General features: G+C 36.3%; 1 protein-coding gene across 1 annotated transcript; it reads right to left on the bottom strand.

The window, feature by feature from the left end:
- Positions 1-8,903: 8,903 nt before the first annotated feature.
- Positions 8,904-11,105, bottom strand: LOC149533898 (cytochrome P450 750A1-like). The gene is made up of 2 exons (XM_089805589.1): positions 10,163-11,105; positions 8,904-9,750 (listed from the first exon to the last, which is right to left on the bottom strand). Exons 1-2 carry the CDS (start codon positions 11,045-11,047, stop codon positions 9,121-9,123), a joined length of 1,515 nt encoding a protein of 504 aa, XP_089661715.1. The 5' UTR covers positions 11,048-11,105; the 3' UTR covers positions 8,904-9,120.
- Between the last annotated feature and the right edge of the window lie 8,310 nt (positions 11,106-19,415).

Here is a 19,415-nt window from a genome sequence, read left to right as displayed (position 1 = left end):
CCTACCACCTTGGGGTAGATGAGTATACATTGATACATCGGGATTGGCTCTCATGTAAGCCCTTGTGTTCTTTCTCTTGTCAGCCATATTCTTCTTTTGTTACAATAAGCACTAGCTTCAAAACCTTGACTGAGTCGCCACCCTCTTTCAGGAAAATATAATAACACTCTTACTCACAGAAAGAAAACAATACACAAGTAGGAACAAAAATACGGCACAAAGAGACCAATCATTGATGTTGTAAGACTGCAACTTTTGCTTGCTAGATAAGACACTTGGATAAGCTGGATGCGTCAGTGTGTAGCAATGGTACTCGGGTTATATCTTCTTTAAATCCTCAAGTTTTGACACTAAAGATTCCCTTATAGCTACGGGCAAAATAAAGATCACACGACAGATACGTACTCAGTAAGGCTAAAGACAATTGCAGTACTTTTTACAGATGTGTTAGACAGTCCCTAGCAGAGTCGCCATTTTGTTGGGGTTTTATTATGATGTTAAAACAGTGCTAAAACTACTAAGCGACAAAAGGCTTAATACCTAGATATCAGTACATACACAACCTAAAGAATAGCCAATTCTCATTATCACTTGCATATGCAAAGTACTAGGACCCAACTCCAACAAAACCTTAGACGATTTTCTACTCTTTTGGCTCTGTAAAAACCAAGGCGGGTGTACCTGGGGATGGTTCAAAGATGGAACAATTGTATGAGAATTATTCTTAGTTTCATTCTGATTCTCATCTCTAAATCCTCAAACATATACGTAAATCTTACCGAATTGATAAACACATCCCTTGAACAGATATGGTCAAGAAATCTTCTATAGCTCTGCAGATGTTTCCAACAGCAATGGCTAAATGAAGCTAAAACAATCCATGCAGGAAAGTGCTAGCCAACTTTGAATATCTTACAGGAAATATAAGTAAAAATTTATTTTATAATGTACTTTGAAAAAACCAGTCATAATATACTTCTCTTTTGGCTGAAATACTTTCGATCAGTGCCTAATCCATTGGGGATTCAGAGTCAAGTAAATTCTTAGATCTAATTTGTTGCTTTCCAACAAATTCTTATCAGCAATTCTTACCAGAATTTATCATTCAAAAATCCTTTTAACACCTAAGCAACCTCATCACATTCATTAGAGCCTTTATTTAATCCATTGAATTAACAGCAATAACAAATGGATGTACAGCCTTACTATATTGCAATCAATTGCATAAGCTTTTACTCACACAACATCAAGGTAGCTAAGTATTTAAAAGGAGACAAAATTCAAAAAGAACAGATATGGGGACAGTTCATAATTTGTATTCATTTCCTTTGAAAATGGTATGTCCTTTACAATAGACCCAGAAAGACCTTCAGAGAAGAAGCACAGTTCTTTCTACATTCATCTATATCTCAGAAATTTTGACAGAAAAGTATACTACAAACTTCCTTTTCAAAATTGTTTGGACCAAAAATAGAACTAAGCACAATAATTAGTAAAAAACAGAATTTGGACCATTCTTTAGCCTTGGGATCTCACTTAAATAGTGTGAGATGCAACAAGCTTCAGGCTAAAGAAGGTGACAGGTGTCCTTCTTTAGAAAGACAAAAACAAAAATAATAGAAAGGTTAATTACAACAACAATTCTTGGCGGGTCCCTTTCTGTTATGCTTCTTGGTTGTTGTGATCTGATCTTACAATCATTTTTCATCTTCAAAGTACATACCCATAAGGTCTGTAAGTGATGTATCATCTTCTGTTACCTGCAAACTCACTTTAACCTGGGGATTTTCTATGTCATCATTGCTGATTACAAAAGTAACTATTACTGTTACATCTTCTTCGTCATCATCTCCTGACATCTTCTCACTAAACTGATTTTTTCATCTATTAAAAGTATCATCATCTGGCCAATCAAAACTTAGGGTTTCTCTTTGTATCTTTATTAAAGAATTGGCATTTTCCTCTAAATCATCGAATTCTTTTTTCATAGCAGCATAATATAATTGTACTTTTACCAGCTCCTCATTTGTCTTTGCCCAAAACCAATGGCCAGTCTCACTGATGATGTTTATTATTCTGTTATCTAATAATTCATCCATTTCCTTTTTCCATTTTTCTTTTTCCTTTAATGTATCAACAGATTCTAAAGCACAAGGAAATAGGGTGAATTTTTCAGCAAGATATTTTAAAAAACAGAGTATCAATTTTCTCTGTAAAGAATCTCTTTTATTCTCAAAATTATCTAATTGATTCAATAAATCAAAAATCCTTTCAACCTGATGATAAGGCATTTGGACTGTAGATATACATATTATTGTAACATCATTATTTCTCTGTCTCCATTTCTGTGCAAGAGAATCTAGTCCATCCTTTTCTTTATTCAACTCATCCATGAGGGTTACAATCCTTGTCAACTGATCATAAAAAGTTGACCATTGTATTTTATCCCTCAAATATGTCACACCCTGCCTCCATTTCTCTTCCTGCTGATTTCTAAATTCTATCTGACACTCATGTAATTTGGTTTTTTCTGCTTCAAATGCCTCTGCAGTATAGAATTGGGGTCTTTCAGGAGTGTCAGGTATCTCAATAATAGGGGTTAATCCCACAAATGACTGTGGAGGATATGCAATTCTCAGTGCACTGGATTCTCCCACTTTCCTCTTTCCATGTACCTTCTCTAATTGAGATACCCTGTTTTCCAACTCAATTCTCCTTTTTACCTCTTGGTTATAAGCATCCATCACTATTTCATATTTATTATGCATATCAATCATTTCCCTCTCTTCTCTTTCCGCAGTAGCCAAGGCAAATTTAGAATAATCCACATTCATGTGGGCTACCTGTACATTTGAAGTATCAGCAACTCTCCTTACAATGATACTCCCTGTTAGTCCTGAATCATTAGGCTGTGATGAAGTAGTTCTTGATCCTCTTCTTAGGGACCACATAACAAGGGCAGCTTGATCATTGCTGAATGCTGTACCCAAGAATTCCTCTTTATTTGGATCCTGGAGTCCTAAATTATTTGAAACAGAATTAAAAATTAATGCGTCAGCAATATCCCAATTGGGCAATAATAAAACATTAGCATTTTTTACCATCTGCCTTCCCTCATCAGGGGTTATATTTTGGAACTCTTGCACCATTTGTTCCTTTATTTGATTTTGAATGGAGGTCTCATCCATTTTTGGATGTTCTGTTTTCATATTCTTACACCTTTGCTCAAAAATGTGCATGTTTACCCTCCATGCAAACTGATGGAAAGCCCTAGATCTTACAAAATTGTTATCAGACAAAAAATGCTGACTGGCTTGTTCCAAAACAAGGTCCAATTCCCTTCCTCTGAAATCTGCTATAGTTAATTCAAAACTTGGCACAGGAGGTTCCTGGGGGTTCCCTTCATCAATTTCTGCTTGTGTAACAAAAATTTCTCCTTGTGACCCCATTTGTTCGAATTGCTCATTGGTGAGCTGTTCTTCCTCAATTCTTATTGGGGTTTGAGAAGGTGAGTAACTTTCATCAGGGGATTCTTCCTCCCTTATTATTCTTCTTCTTTTGGGAGAAGGTTCAGGGGGTCTTTCTTCCAGGACAGTACTGGTGGATTCAACTATCTATTTTTCTTTATGTACAATGGGCACCTGCTGTCAAACAATAGTATATCCTGTCTTCTTTCGTACCACCAGTGGACCCATTCCAATGTTGGGGGTGAAACCAAATTTTCTCATAACTTCTCTGGCTTTATCTGGGAAAGAATTAATAAAATGTTGTTTCTTCTCATTCATTACTTCCATTATCTCAGAGAAAGTACTCATTAGCTTATTTATTTTATCTGCATTGGTTGCAGCATTACTAAGAGGACTGTAATCTTTGTCAAAACAATTAATGAATTCCAAAACTTTTGAATAGACTCTCCATTTTTCTTTCTTTATTTCTTGCTCATGGAGAGAATATTCATTTCTTATTATATCTTCAGGAAAATAGAATTCATGCTGAACTGGACGAAGCTTGATTCTAAATCTAAGAGCAGAGTTAAAGAATCCTTCTGTATCACAAAAATGAGAATGAGACACTGCCATCTTATATTGATCCAAAATTTTGTGGAGAAGGACCCACCCTTCTTTATTTATCACAAACTGGTGGGCTATAGTACAAGTAGGAAAAATTGATCCTGTCCGCCTTTTGTGCAAAAAGGCCTCCTCCACTCCTCCCAACTGCCACAAAAATTCAGCTATCCCTACCTTTAAAGGTACCTGATAGGGTAGCACATGGGGTGTTCCTTTGAATCCATAGACCCTGATGATAGTTGAGACTGAATATGGGATAATATCTCCCCAATTATGTGAAACTTTTAGATTATGGGGTTTGTCCATAGGCCTAACAAGGTGCATTAACGCCTTAGGGATTCTGGGATTATCACTCAATATGAGGCATCTTAGTTTGGAGGCAAAGTGCCTACCAAATCTAACGAAGCTAGCATTTTCTGCTTCCCAGGTCATGTCTGCACTCCATAATTGGACTGGCAGTGCCTCCCCCTCTTTTTCTCTATTTAAAACCATTTCTTTACCAAAATAAGTGGCCCCTTTAAAAAGAAACATATGCATCAATAAGGAGTACTGACCCCAAATCTTTTCCACCTTGCGCTTTGCAATCCCCACCAATCCCTGGTGAATCTCATTTGCCAAGTAAGATGCAAAATCAACAATTATTTCCACACCAAAAGAGGAGATTTGGGTGATCATATACATGAAGCTCACCGGAATAAAATCTTCTTCGCCCTCTCCGAAGACTCTGCACAGGGTCCTATATATCTCTACTACCCTGGCATTAAAGCATGATTTCTTGAATGGTTCTTTAGAAGATGATGTTATGGTTGGGAGGCCTCCAATCCGGCCTATGTGGGCTTTCAGTGCACCCTGTCTAACTACATCCCTCTTGGATATATATTCTTTTTCTAACTGTATCAAATTAATGGGCACATGATACATGGTGAGAGGTCCCAGACTGAAAACCTTCCTAATCTCCTCGGGACTGATGGTAACTAAAGCCTCACCATCCATTCTTCTCACTACCTTAGTGGCTTGGTCATAGTTTTTTGCTATAGCTTCAAGTAGGTCAAAATCCATAAACACGCTGGGGACAACAAGCTTTCCAAGATCAAAATTCCATATATTGGCATGAGGGGCATATAACTTCCTTTCCGCAAACCATTTTTTCAATAAACTCAAACCAGTTTGAGAAGTTTGAGCATCTCGGACCCAATTACCCTTATCATACAATCCATCAGCTATCCTTAGCCTAGGGTTCAGTGAGGTTAACCTCTTAACTTGCACCGTTTCTACAGTAGACTCAGGAAGTAACTCAAGCAAATCATCATGCACATTTCTATCCAAGTAGTTTATTGCACCTGTAAATCCCTTCTTCGGAGGCATCTTGGGCTATCTTTTTAAAACTTAAAAGCTCACGAAGATGATGGTAGTTTTACTTACTTGAATTCTGTCTCAATTCTCCTCTGTATTCCTGCAAATTTTCCGCGAACAAACAACTTGACAATTTTTTATCAAACCTTGGCACGCTTTTCTTTTAGTAATGGCTTCTGCATAAGAACGGCTCCAAATCTTTTCTCGCGTGAAATGAAACTAATGAAATCTCTCTGTATTATACTCTGTTTTTCCTCATGGACGAAGCTTTCTTGTCTAATTAATACAGAGAGTGGCACTACATTTTTCATTTAAAACTGCGCCGTCGATCTTCAAAGATCCTACGATCATGCGGTACAGAGAGAACAACTAGGAGTTATATTTGCCATGTTTGTTATTTTACCCAATGAGAACTTGCCACGTACAGAATTCTTTCTTTTGATGGCGCTTATATTTGGACCCACTGACGATGGAGAACACGTGTCAGCATGTCGCTACTTCGTTATGCATAAAGAACAAGCACCTTGCCATGGCGAAGCGGCGATAATCATTGATCAGATCAAGAAATGATCGAAAGATACGCTACAGGGCTTATTAAGAAAGTAGGCGGCGGGCCCAACTCGCTATGTCGCTATAATTATCTCCCTTGCAACTCTTCATAGCGAGGAGACGATAGCCGTTGATCACTTACCAAATCAAAGGTGAAGAAGAAACACAAGATCTCCTGATTTATATTTGTTATGTCGCTATAATTATCTCCCATGCAACTTGTCATAGCGAGGTAGCGAGCTCCGTTGATCCACTTCAAGCTGACGTTCAAGATTTTTTGTACATTCAGTCAGATAGGTATTAATGAGAATCAGATCTCTGCATAGTTGGCACATGTCAAAATTTATCATAGTCATCTGTCATTCCACATCATCAAAGATCTTGCCGATCTTTTACCATTTTGCAGGGCCTCGCTAACTTGCTAACGGTGAAGCACCTGAATTTTCCGATAGCGAGGTAGCGAGCTCCGGCACTTAAAAGGATTTCGTGCCGGAGAATGCAAGGGTTACCCAGTAATTACTTCTGTTAACTAAAACTGATTCTGACAACGGTATTTATGACTGGTCATGCCACCTGGTGTAATTATGATACAAGCAAGATGCAATGTCATCATTTTCAAATTTTCACGTGGCCTCGCTACTTCACTAACGGTGAAGTGTCTAAATTTTCCGATAGCGAGGTAGCGGAACGTCTGAAAAAACCAACATTTCGGCTCTGATGTCAGATATTCTAGTGGCTCCATATCCTTTTTTGGATGGTGAATTGCAAAGTGTACCTACACAATAAATCATTTAATAAGAAAATCTTCGATCTCCGCATCTTCACTTTACGGTCCCACCGCTTAAAATACTCAATACTCGTTATCTCGCTATACTTAATAAGCATGCAACTCATCATAGCGAGGTAACGCCAACGGTAGATCTAATCGGATCCGACGGTTGGGACAAATAGGAAGAAAGGTAACCCAGGAGAAAGGAAAAGGAATATGACAGCATATTCGTCTCTTTTGAAAATTCAAAATTTTGCGCCCGACAATTTATGAATAGAGATGATATAGGGTTTATATGATGATTATTTCTTATGGATGGTTTATCCAGAACCCTATGCTTCACTTAGGCATAGAAAATTTGACTTTTCTATGATTTAACTGAAAACTTTTACTACACAAAAAGTCAGACCAACACCCCCTAATCATGATTCCACCTCTAAGTCTTTTGGTAGCCATGTCAATCCTGCAAGAAAGAAGAGACTGATTTAGGACACCAAGCCTACCCCCAACCCTCTGAGCCCTTCCCATATCTCTAACACTCTAGAGACTACCCCAACTAGAGGCAAGGGAGAAGATATCACATCCCCAAGGAAGGAAACCACCAAATATGCTAGGAAGAAAGGTCAGCATAACCATAGTAAGGTGAGATTGGAAAGACTCGAGCAGCCTATGAGGGACCTGGCTAACAATCAAATTGGTATCTGCAAGAGATTTGAAACACTGGTTCAGTTTTGCACCAAGTTCATGCACTCTATGGCCATAATCCTCTACTTCTTGCAAGTGATGAAAGAGGAGAAGGACCTAGGCAAAGCTACCAAGACAACCCAATCGATCTATGGGTTTCTAGTAGAGGACTAGCTAAAGACCATCTTGGACAAACTAGTTAAGGTGGATGGGGAGGATGCAGATAAGGATGTGTCTAAAGAAGAGAAGGAGGACAAGCATGGGTAGGAAGAGGGAAGATAGCCTTGGTTCTGGTGTTTATATTTGTTATTTTTATGATCATAACTATAAGTTTTCTACCCCACAAGGTCTTTTTTCTATGCTTACGATGATTAAAGAGACTAATAGAAATGATTTGTTTTGGTGTTTCTAGTCTATTTTATAGCCTTTTTTGCATATTAGTTTAAGGATTGATAGTACTATTAATTATGCTATGCTTATATCTAGTTTTTTGAAAATTAAAGTTGACATATGGTAGATGACTGGGAGGTAACCTCTCACTGATTCTTTAGACTTTTTGTACTTTAGGGTCAGCCCCCCCATCTATTTGGCTACTATCTAATACTTCAAAAACTCATAAAATATAGAAATAGAAAGGTGGAGCAAACACATTTATGAACTTTGAATTTTGACAAAGAACTATAACAACACAAATGACCATATATGAGTTCTAATACAAATGTAAAAGTAATTTACAAGCTACAAATATTAATAAATGTGAGAAAGGGAGATAGTTAATATTATCATAATGTCTATTTGACAAAATAATTCAAGTATTAAATTATTGAATCACTATAGAATAAATATAGATTGTATTGATTAATGCATACAATAAAAAGTATGCAATGCATAATACAAGTGCATGTGCATTTTATGAATGAATATATCTTAATCAAGCTAACCTATTTACCTTTACCAAAATTAATGTTAACTTAGGAAAATTATTATCTTTCTATCTTTTGCTACGATTTTTATGTTGACAACCATGTCAACCAAGTAATTTGATTAATATTCTTCAATAGATGATAATATCCTTTAATTTTTGAGCTTAATAAATAGTATCAAGATATATAATTTCTTTACAAAGTGATCAATAAATAAATTTAACTTACAAACAAGTTATAAAGAAAAGTCTAATATGCATTGAATCATAACTCGTAAAAAAATAATTAGATATTTTTATGTTTTGTAGATATAATATAAAATAAATGATTTATTATGTATTAAAACTATAGAATATTAATAAAATAGGGATAATGATATACTCCTTTGTTCCAAGTAGTTTAATTCAGGGTGTGATCTTGATTAAAGGTAACATGGTTTCTAAGGTACAAAAAACATTATACGAGCATATTTCTATTGGGACATTATAGGAACACTACTAAAAGATATCATTGAGACAAAGAATAACTATTGAATAACAATTTAAAATAAGAAACCAATTTTTAAAGAAGAACTGAAATCTTTTATTAACTACTAAAGGACAAACCAAAGATATGGAAAGTAACCACCCTTGGAGCCTCTCGACTACTACATACTTTATTTGTAACATGTTGTAATACATTACAACATTTCATATCTTAATAAGATAGGTAATTATTCAACAAATATATGATTTTATATGATTTGAAGGAAAATGTACTGTATTATTTATACTAACTATATTTTTATGGATGATGGTGCTAACCTCCAGCTTGGAATGCCAAATAGATGTTCTTTCCTAGGAATTGTTGTTCCATAAGATTCATTCATATCTATATCACCTTTAGTTCTCCAATGAAAGTAGTGAAAGATGTGTCCTAGTGCAACATGAACAACTGCAGTTCCCATGGAAGACCCAGGACAACCTCTCCTACCTGCACCAAAAGGAATCATGCGTAATTCTAAATCATTGATTATGTTGAGACTTTTATCCATAAATCTCTCAGGTCTAAATTCCAAAGGTTCTTCCCATACTTTTGGATCTCTTCCTATGGCCCAAGCATTCATTATAAGCCTTGTTTTTGCTGGTATGTAGTAGTCACGATCAGGGCCATTCACAGTACAAGCTTCTGTAGATTCACGTGGCACAATCAAGGGAGCTGGTGGGTATAATCGTAACGTTTCTTTCACAACACAATGCAAGTATTCCATTCTTGAAATATGAGAATATGTCAGTTTCTCATCATCCTTTACAATAGAATTAATTTCTTCTTGTAATTTCTTCATCATAATTGGATTTCTCAATAATTCACTCATTGCCCATTCAAGTATAGTTGTTGATGTATCTATTGCACCAACAAACATTACCTACAAAATCAGTCATATAAATGAAAGCATATATTAAAACCTATGTGGCACAATAACTAAAATAAATTAGGTCACAAAAGTTTTAAAATATTTGAAATAATCAATATATGTTTCTCTTTCTAATGATTGATGACAAAGTATGACCTCGGACATTCTAAAGATTTGTTGAAGAATAAATTTAAACTATATATAATCAAAAGTATGCAGTATAAAATATGTATATTTATTTTCCAATTCAATCATCTAGTTCAAGTACACTAACACAACCATCCTTAAACATCACACATTAAGAAAGAAATTAAGCTTGGAAAAATAAATGTACTTTACCTATTTAACACTTTCAACCTAGAAATTTAGCCCTAATCTGACACTGACCTATTTACCTTTACCAAAACTGAAAAGTTTAACTTACAAAAATGATTGCCTTCTTATCTTCTGCTGTGATTTCCATGTCGACAAGCGCGTCAACCAAGTCTTTCTGCCTCTCACTTTCCTCTGCGCCGCTCCTCCTCTTGCGCTCCGCACGGTCATCTAATATTTTGCTAAAAACTGCATCCAAGAGCTGGTGGGCATTCTTCATACGTTGCCTCAGCCCCTGCAAGTCCAGCCACTCAAAAAAAGGAAAGAATTCGCCAATATTCACAGGTCCCATCAGATAAGCAACTTCCATCATCAGTTCCTCAAACGTCTTACCGCCGGACTGGAGATTGCTATTTGTGCTTCCCGTCAACATCCGCCATGTCAAGTCGGATACGTAAGATGCAACGCTCTCGGTCACATTTACTCCCACTCTCCCCTCCTCGCTCTTCTCCCACATCGATCTCACCATCGCCACCGCCTCTTCCTCCATCACCTTCCCGAATGAATCAATTTTCTTTGAACTCAGCAGCTCCACTACGCCTACTTTTCTCATGTCTCGCCAGTATTCTCCGTGGGGAGAAGTAAAGATGTCCCTCCCATTGTACAACAAGTATTTACCAGCCGCCGAGGACGGCCTGCTTGAAAAATTCAAATCGTGGGTTTTCAGAAACTGTTTGGCCACCTCAGAAGAAGAGGCGACCACAACATCAAGAGAACCCAACTTCAAAGACATAATTGGCCCATGCTTCTCAGCCATCCGCTGCAGAGTGCGATGAGGAAGAGCTCCCAACTGGTGGAGGTTTCCTATGATGGGCAGCGCTGATGGCCCCGGCAAACATGACAACCTCCCCTTGCTTTTCCTCGTCAGAAGGGAGAGAAACACAGAAAAAAATAGGATTCCAATGCTTATTGCAGAAACACTCATATTGAGATCCATTGTAGAGGAAACCCAAGATTAATCCAGAGTACTGGTTTGCTTTGATTGGGAGGGAAGTCTCTCTATATATAGAAGAATCACTGCGACTTCTGCCCTCCGATTATCAGAGTATGACATATTAGAGATTGAGTTTGTGTTACAATGAAGTCATTGCATTGTCCCCACTTATGAAAATGCCAATTTTTATTTTGACCATTCAATTGAAAAGATGCTTATAGATGATAGTTGCTGCTAATTGGATAATTAATACTGCATTTTCTTCCACGCCTTTTAATTCCTCCATTTAACTGATTATGGTGTACATGTTTTTAATCCTGAACATTAAACCTCGTCAGTTTGTGCATTTACGACCACTATCCCACGTGAAACGACCATTGAACGTGAATGAAACCTGGTTTTCTTTAAGAAAGAAAATTCTAAGTTTTAATTTATTATTTATTAACTATATATATTTATTAATTGTTTTCGTCTTTAAATCAACCACTCTTAGACATTCCAATTTTGACTATTTAACACTTTTAATCTAGGAATCAAACCTTAATACGTGATGTTTAAGCCATCCTCTTTAAATTTTTTGTCAAATTTCTTTCGATTAGATATGAACCAAATCAAGTCTTTTAAAATTCTTATTTTAAAAAAAAATGTCAATTTATTGTTTATTAACTATATATATTTATTAATTGTTTTCGTCTTTAAGTCAACCACTCTTAGACATCCCAATTTTGACTATTGAACACTTTTAACCTAGGAATCAAACCTTAATAGATGATGTTTAAGCCATCCACTTTAACTTTTTTGTCAAATTTCTTTCGATTAGATATGAACCAAATCAAGTCTTTTAAAATTCTTATTTAAAAAAAAAAGTCATATTTTTATATTATTTATTATTTATTAATTATATTTATTACTTTCATGTTTAAATCTAAATAGACTTTTTGTCCCATTTCTTTCCATTAGATGTGAATGAAACTAAGTCTTTAAAAAAATCATTTAAGAAAGAGAATCGTGTTTTTATATTATTTATTATTTACTAACTATATTTATTATTTTCATCACTAAATCTAAGTAGATTTTTTTTCCAATTTATTTATATTGGACACGAAAGAAATCGAGTCATGATGATGATGAAGATAGATAAAGTTGTATCTTTTTTTACGGATGGATATGATGTTCTTGAAGACATTCCAAAGTGGTGTGGAATCTATAATATCAAACTCAAATTCCACACCACTTTGGAATGTCTTCAAGAACATTATATCCATCCATAAAAAAAGATACGACTTTATCTATCTTCATCATCATCATGACTCGGTTTCTTTCGTGTCCAATATAAATAAATTGGAAAAAAAATCTACTCAGATTTAGTGATGAAAACAATAAATATAGTTAATAAATAATAAATAATATAAAGTGGCAGGCAATCCATTTTGGAATCCCTATCAAAAGGTAGAAAATGATTATGCTATCATGGAACATGAGGGGGTTAAACAACCCTCATAAGCAGTTTTCCCTCAAACAATAGCTAGCAAACTAGAAAACTAATATCTTGCTCATCCAGGAGATCAAAATGACTATGATTAATTTTAAGAATATTAAAATTATGTTTGGCTAGGAGAAAAAAAATTGCTATAGTCAAGTAGAAGGAGTGTTAGGAGAAGTGGCTACCTTCTAGAACCTAGATGCTAGTAATGGAAGTTTAATTTATAGTTCTAAATTATATCTTATAACTAAACATAAGATGGGAGATAAGACTTGGAATATTTTAATGTGTATGCTCCTAATACCAAAAGTGGAAGGCACAACTTATGGGAGAGTTGTTTGTTTTTCTCTCTCAAAATAAGAACACATTTTGTATGGGAGATTTTAACTCCCCTCTGTACCCTTCAAAGAAAATTGGAGTTATGATAGATTTTAATGATAGTATGAAAGACATGGCTGATTTTATAAATAATAATGATTCAATGGATATGGAGATGTATGGAGTGAAGTTCACATGGTCGAATAATAGGAAGGGTGTTCACCTCACTCAAGTCAAACTAGATAGACTTTTGGTCCCAATTGAATGAGAAGGATTAACTTCCTTCTCTCTTACAGGACTACCTAGGATGGTCTAGGACCATGCCCCTATCCTTTTTAGCTGGAAGGAAGATTCCCTGGGGGGCCCAAGACCTTTTAGATATGAAATAATGTGGCAACCCCATCCTAACTTTAGAATCTAGGGTGGCTAAGTGGTGGGGGATTAGAATTGAAGGAATAAAAATGTATAGACTCTCAATTAAGTTGAAGAATGTAAGATGAAATGTGCAGCCCTAGAAGAAAAAATATTTTGGCAATATCTTTGAGACTAAGGTTGAGGTGGAAGGGAAGATAGTCAAGCTTCGAAAAGCTATTGGGGAAGGCATACCCACAGATAACATTATCCAGGAGGAGGATAAATATAGAAAAGTGTGGAAGGAAATGATGATAAGGGAGGAGACTTATTGGAAGTAGAGGTCTAGGGTGTTATGGCTCAAAGTGGGTGATAGGAATACTGCACTTTTTCATAGATCTACCTCAATTCATAAATAGAGAAACACAATTGATAAAATCAAATATGACACTAATGTGAAGTTATTTAAGCTTGAGGAATAGGGACCTAGGCGATGGCTTACTTTAGAAACTCTTACCTGGAAGAGCAAAGAGACTTTAGAGGGGAGGATAGGCAATGACTGATTGATTCAATGCCCACTGTGATATCGGCTAAAGAGAATGAGGAGTTAGTACAAATGGTGACTGAGGAGGAACTCCATAGAGTAGTGTTCTTTATGAAAGCTTAGAAATCCCTGGGACTGAATGGTTTTCTACTGGCATTCTTTCAGCACTTTTGGTATGTTATCAGGTTGGATCTCCTTCAGGCGGCCCATGATTTTTTTAGAACTAGTAAGCTTCTTAAATGGCTCAATAAAACTTTCATTGTATTGATTCCTAAGGTGAAAGACTCGTAGGTCCTTTCTGACTTTAGGCCAATCACTCTATGTAACACTACTTACAAGATATTCTCTGAAATCCTAGTGAATAGGTCGAAGCCACTACTACATAAGTTCATAGGGAAAACACAGAGTGGGTTTTTCCTAGGGAAAAAAATCATGGATGCTACTATAACAACACATGAAGTCTTGCACTTTATGGAGAAAAGCGGTAATCCTAGTATGGCCTTGAAACTCAACATCTCTAGAGTTTATGATAGGATTAAGTGGACCTTCTTGTATAAAGTTATGGAAAGGATAGGCCTTAGTTAGAAGGTTATTAGATTGGTGAAGTCGATGGTGGAAACTGTCAGCTATTCTATGATGGTTATTGGGTCATCTTGGGGAAATTTTTATGGGGAGAGAGGACATGGGCAGGGTGACTCTATCTCTCCCTACCTATTTATTATGGTTGTTGAAGTCTTGAGAAGAGTGTTTACAAGAAATTTCGGGGGGGGGGGGGGGGGGGGATAGTCAAAGGCATTAAACCTACTTCCACTCTTCCTCTTGAAGTGATTCAACAGTTTGTGGATGAAACCTTTCTTAGTGAGGAGTCCTCGGTGAGTGAAGTCAGAGCTTGGAAGTCAATGCTAGAGATATATGTAGTGAATGCAAGTCAAAAGATCAATTTCAAAAAAAGCAAGGTGTTCTTCTTTAATACACCCTAAACTATAGTGGAGGATTGTTATTTTTTTAGACTGCAACATTGTTGAGTTACCAAATATCTATCTAGGTCTCCTACTAACTGTGAAAGATGTAAGTAACACCTTTTGGAATGGGATTCTAGAAAGAATGGAGAAAAAGCTGATTGGATGGAAACTTAAAACCCTAAGTGGTGCAAGGAAGTTGCAACTATTTATTTCCTCCCTCCAAGGATTACTAGTGTATTTCCTATCCTTATTTAAAATTACTCAGTGTATGGCGAATAAACTAGAGAAAATTCAAAGTAACATCCTTTGGTCTAGAGGGAATGAGAAGATTAGAATAAGTTTGGTCAACTGGGAAATAGTTTGTAAAATAAAATAAAAAGGTGGTTTGGGAGTAAGGAGGATAACTAATTTGAACAATGTTCTTCTCACTAAATGGGGTGGAACATGATGAAGTGAGAAGCTAATTGGTGTAATCTTATGAGAATTAAATACCTTGGAAATCTGATGTTCTCTCACTGCACCCAAAGAAATGATCTTCCTATGGGCTCCAAAATTTAGGGAAACATTGTGAGAAACAAAACCCTTCTGAAGGAGGGTGTTAGGTGGCTTATGGGGAATGGTAACCAGATTAATTTTTTGGGGGATCCATGGCTTACTGATAAAATTTTAATAAAAACTAAGTTTTGGTCTCTCCAGTATTACCTACAGGACCAAGGGGTGGAATGGTAGCTAATTTTATTTGTCAAGGAAGAAGGTGGAAAAATGTGAAGCTGCAATAGAATGTTATGGTTGGAAGGGAGCTGATTGATGAGCTTAATTCTTTGCTAGAGAAGTATAGAATCCTAAGAAGAGATAGGATTGATGAATTCATTTGGAAGGCTACCTTGACTGGGGAGTTCTTGGTTAAATCTGCCTACAAATTAATGGTTTACAAAACCCTTGAAGCTAATGACTAGGTGAATGTTTGGTTTAACCACTTAATACCAAAGATCAATATTCTCAAGTGGACCACCATTCATGGGAAAATTCTCACTATAGACAACTTAGTGAACCGGGGATTTCAATTACCAAATAAATGTCAGATGTGTAAGATGGAGGAAGCAAACGTCAACCACTTATTCTTGTATTGCAAGTTTCTATCACAGGTATGGGAGAAAATTCATTAGATGCTGGAAGTGAACTGGGTATTTAATGTGGACATGGGGCAATTGATAATGAACTGGTGGGGTGCATTTACCCGCCCCCTCCTTATCTATCTATGGAAGATCATTCCCCCCATGTTTGTTGGGGTATTTGGAAAGAGCATAATAATAGGTTGTTCAGGAATGAGGAGAGAGAGGAGATTGTCATGGTGGAAAGGATCTATAAATTGATAGTTGAGAACATTAGTTGCACCGAGTGGAGAAAATCAATGTTTTCCCCTTCTACCCTAGAGGTCAAGGTGTCCAAGTGTTGGTTGTTGGTGGATGGGATTATTGAAGTTGATAATTCTAATCTTTTGGCTAGAAAAAGAACTAGGTAGAAACCCTCACCTTCTAATTGGGTCAAACTCAATTTTGATGGTCTAGCTATAAAGGAGGGTTCAGCACAAGGAGGGATAGTTGGGGACAATAAGGGAAGGATGCTATTGGCATATAGTGGTGAGTAAGGGAAATTTTCTAACAATACAAAGGAGGTGATGGCTCTGTATTGGGGTTTAAAATTGGTCGTAAGTGTGGGTTGGAGGGATGTGCAAATTGAAGGAGATTCTAAAATAATTATTGAGACTATCAAAGCTAATATGAGGGAGGGATGAGCCATTAAACATGTGACTTATGATATCAAGTACCTATTAACTACTCTTAATAGGTTTGATTTAAATTGCATTTTTCTTGAGGGAAATAGTGTGGTGAATGAAATGGAAGCAATCGAATTAAAGGCGAAGGGGCTTAGATGTTGGAGGGATCTGAACGCATTGCCAAAGTTGATAAGGGAGTTAGTAAGCCACGAAGTGAGAAATGATGAGTCCTAAGTGGCTATTTTGTATAATGCTTTTGAGCTGGCAAGGAGGACATGTCCTTGAAGTACAAGTGGCAAGGTGTAAAGAATCGAGTACAAGTATTAATAAATATGCACAACATAAAAATTGGAAGTTTGAAATGGGGGATTTTTTATTTATTTCCCTAAATGTGTCATCATACCCCATGCTGAGAAAGGAATTATTTTTTAAAAGTTTGATATGTGTTGCGAATGATGGAAACAATTGGGGGATAGATCATGGTAGCTGAGACATGATCTTTCTTACCAAGATGGTTGTTTACATTATTACTATTAATTGTGATTATCATCTCAGCTTTTGGGTTTTTCTTCCTAAGAATGAAGTATATTTTAGAAACTATGTACAGGTTTTGAAGAGAAACAGAGGAGAGGTAAAAATTGTATAGATGGGGGTGATTTTATGCACATTGAACTAATTGTGATTAATGAAAATATGAGGAAGCCCCTAGTGTGGTGCATACTAAAGGAGGATAGTTTTATCTCATTTATGGTGGCACTTAATGGGCACAATGAGAATTTCTCTATGCAATTTGTTAACTCCTTGGAGAACCATAGAGTTACAATAAATGATATCTTATTTCATATTTTGGAGGAGGCAATTACTCTAGTGACAGGCTTGGCCATGAGGGGTAGGAAATGGTAGAAGGTGACAAGGGTGATAGATTATGTGAGCTTGCAATGTTTCTTGATGGATGGTGAGGAATCGATTTGGCATAGAGGTGGTTTCATGTGGGAGAAGCTTCCTAACCCATGGAACATGGTTTGTTTAATTTTGATGAAATATCTTACCCTAGAAGGAAAGTATGAAGTCTGCTACTACTATCACTTTCATCTTCTTAATCATTTTTGCCATCATGATTTCATTTTTCTTCCTTCTTCCTGCTACATGAATTAGAGGATATTGTTGTTGATGTGAAATAAAAAATGAAAAATGAGGTTAATTTAATAGTTTTACACTAGGTTTTAATTTTTAGGCTATATCAATTCCACCTTGCACTGGCCCCTATAGGATTGCAAAAATTGAAATTCCTACCCATCTGAACCCCCAATCCCAAATTGTTCCCCTTAAGATTACGGGTCCCAGAGCCCCTACCCCATAACCTTCACCTAGTGGGTACCTAGTGAATCCCTCCCCCATGGGGAAGAGAGGGAGGCGAGATAAAGGGAAGGAGAAGGTGGTGGTGGAGTCAGAGGATGAGGGGAGAGGGGGTAGGAGGAGGTCAAGGAGGTTAGCAAAATCTAATGCTAAGAGGAAGTTGAATGAGGGAGCCTCATAGGAGAAGGAGTTTGATTCAGAGGATTAGGGCTGCCCTAGTTAGAGGATGGAAGAAAAAATTATTAACCTTGTGGTAGGACGTATGGAGGAGGTGGAGGAGGAGGCCTTAGACTCCTCTAGGTTAGATTAAGGTAATGGAAAGGAGAATAAGGATGTGTCATGTGTTTCAGCGATAGTTGAGTTGGGGTGTGTGGACCTAACAAAGGATTAGTTCCCTAATATGGTGGATAGGATGCCTTCCCCCATAAAAATCTCGTCCCCTGTTAAGGTTGATTCTAAAAATACTACTAACCCCCTATTTGTGCATGATACCATCAAGACTAGTACTGATGGCCATATGGCTGGTCTGCATAAGGCTGGTAATGAGGTGTGGGAGAGAATTTAGGAGCTAGAGGAGAGAATGCACCTACTAACCAAGTTCACAGTTAAAGTGACACATGCTACAGCTACCACTCTATGCCTACTCAAGGATACTAATGGGGACCTACCTAAGGAGGAATCTAAGATGATATTTGACTTCCTAGTAGAAGACTGGGTGAACATCCTCCTAGGGAGGAAAAAGGCCAATAAATCTTAAGGGCTCCCTCCTTTTTCTTTTTATGTTGTTAATCTGCTGGTTACCAGACTTATTAGCTTGGAAGGTTGTTATGCCTTTGTTATTATTTTTCTTTAGACTCTTAAGTTTGATAACAGGCATTTTGTTTAAGCCTGCTAATACTCTCTTAATTATGGTAGCAAACTTTGTTTTTGTTTCTAGCAGCAATAGGGGTTAGTTTAGTTTTGATGGTAATCCATTGGTAGTTGACTAGTTTTTTGTTATGGGCCAGCCCCCTTGTTTTGGGTGCTATTGATTCAAAAGAAATATTATTTTATCTTTCTATTTTTTTCTTACATTAATTCTATAGAAAATAGTTTTTACTAGTACTTATGTAGACAAGAGATGTACTAGTTACACTCATAGAAATTTATATATAGTATAATTTTATATTTATATATAAAAATCAATTGATATACTTTTAATATCTTATGTACAAAATAGTATTTTTGAATATTAAAATTTCAAAAATATAATTATGATCTTAGGTTCATTTTTATTCATCCTATTTTTCTAAGTTTTATAATTTTGGCGGTCTTGATTCTTTTGGTTAACAACATGGAAATTTTATACCAAAAGTAGGCACAAGCTCTTTATACTCAAGTAGACGAATTAAATCAACAAATAAACTAAATTTTTCACAAAAAGGAGACAAAATGATTATGCAAATAATATTATTTATTATGAATATTGTGGAGAGCTTAGAATCTCAAATTGTAAATATTTTAGGGAAATATGATTCAAGATGCTCATAGAAAAAATATTTACATATTCTAACTTGAAATTATACTGAGCTATGTAACAT

Source organism: Cupressus sempervirens, chromosome 10 (genome assembly GCF_028749045.1).
Source record: "Cupressus sempervirens isolate cs-2001-9-10 chromosome 10, ASM2874904v1, whole genome shotgun sequence".
Taxonomy (NCBI): domain Eukaryota; kingdom Viridiplantae; phylum Streptophyta; class Pinopsida; order Cupressales; family Cupressaceae; genus Cupressus; species Cupressus sempervirens.
Note: the sequence above shows the minus strand (reverse complement) of the source record. Positions and strands in the feature narration are given on the sequence as shown.

What these genes read in the sequence shown, in the direction of transcription:
- LOC149533898 (XM_089805589.1), bottom strand. Translation starts at nt 11,047, where the DNA reads ATGGATCTCAATATGAGTGTTTCTGCAATAAGCATTGGAATCCTATTT. An exon ending in ATAAGAAGGCAATCATTTTT is followed by an intron (nt 9,751 to 10,162) that starts GTAAGTTAAACT and finishes CTGATTTTGTAG; the next exon opens with GTAATGTTTGTTGGTGCAAT.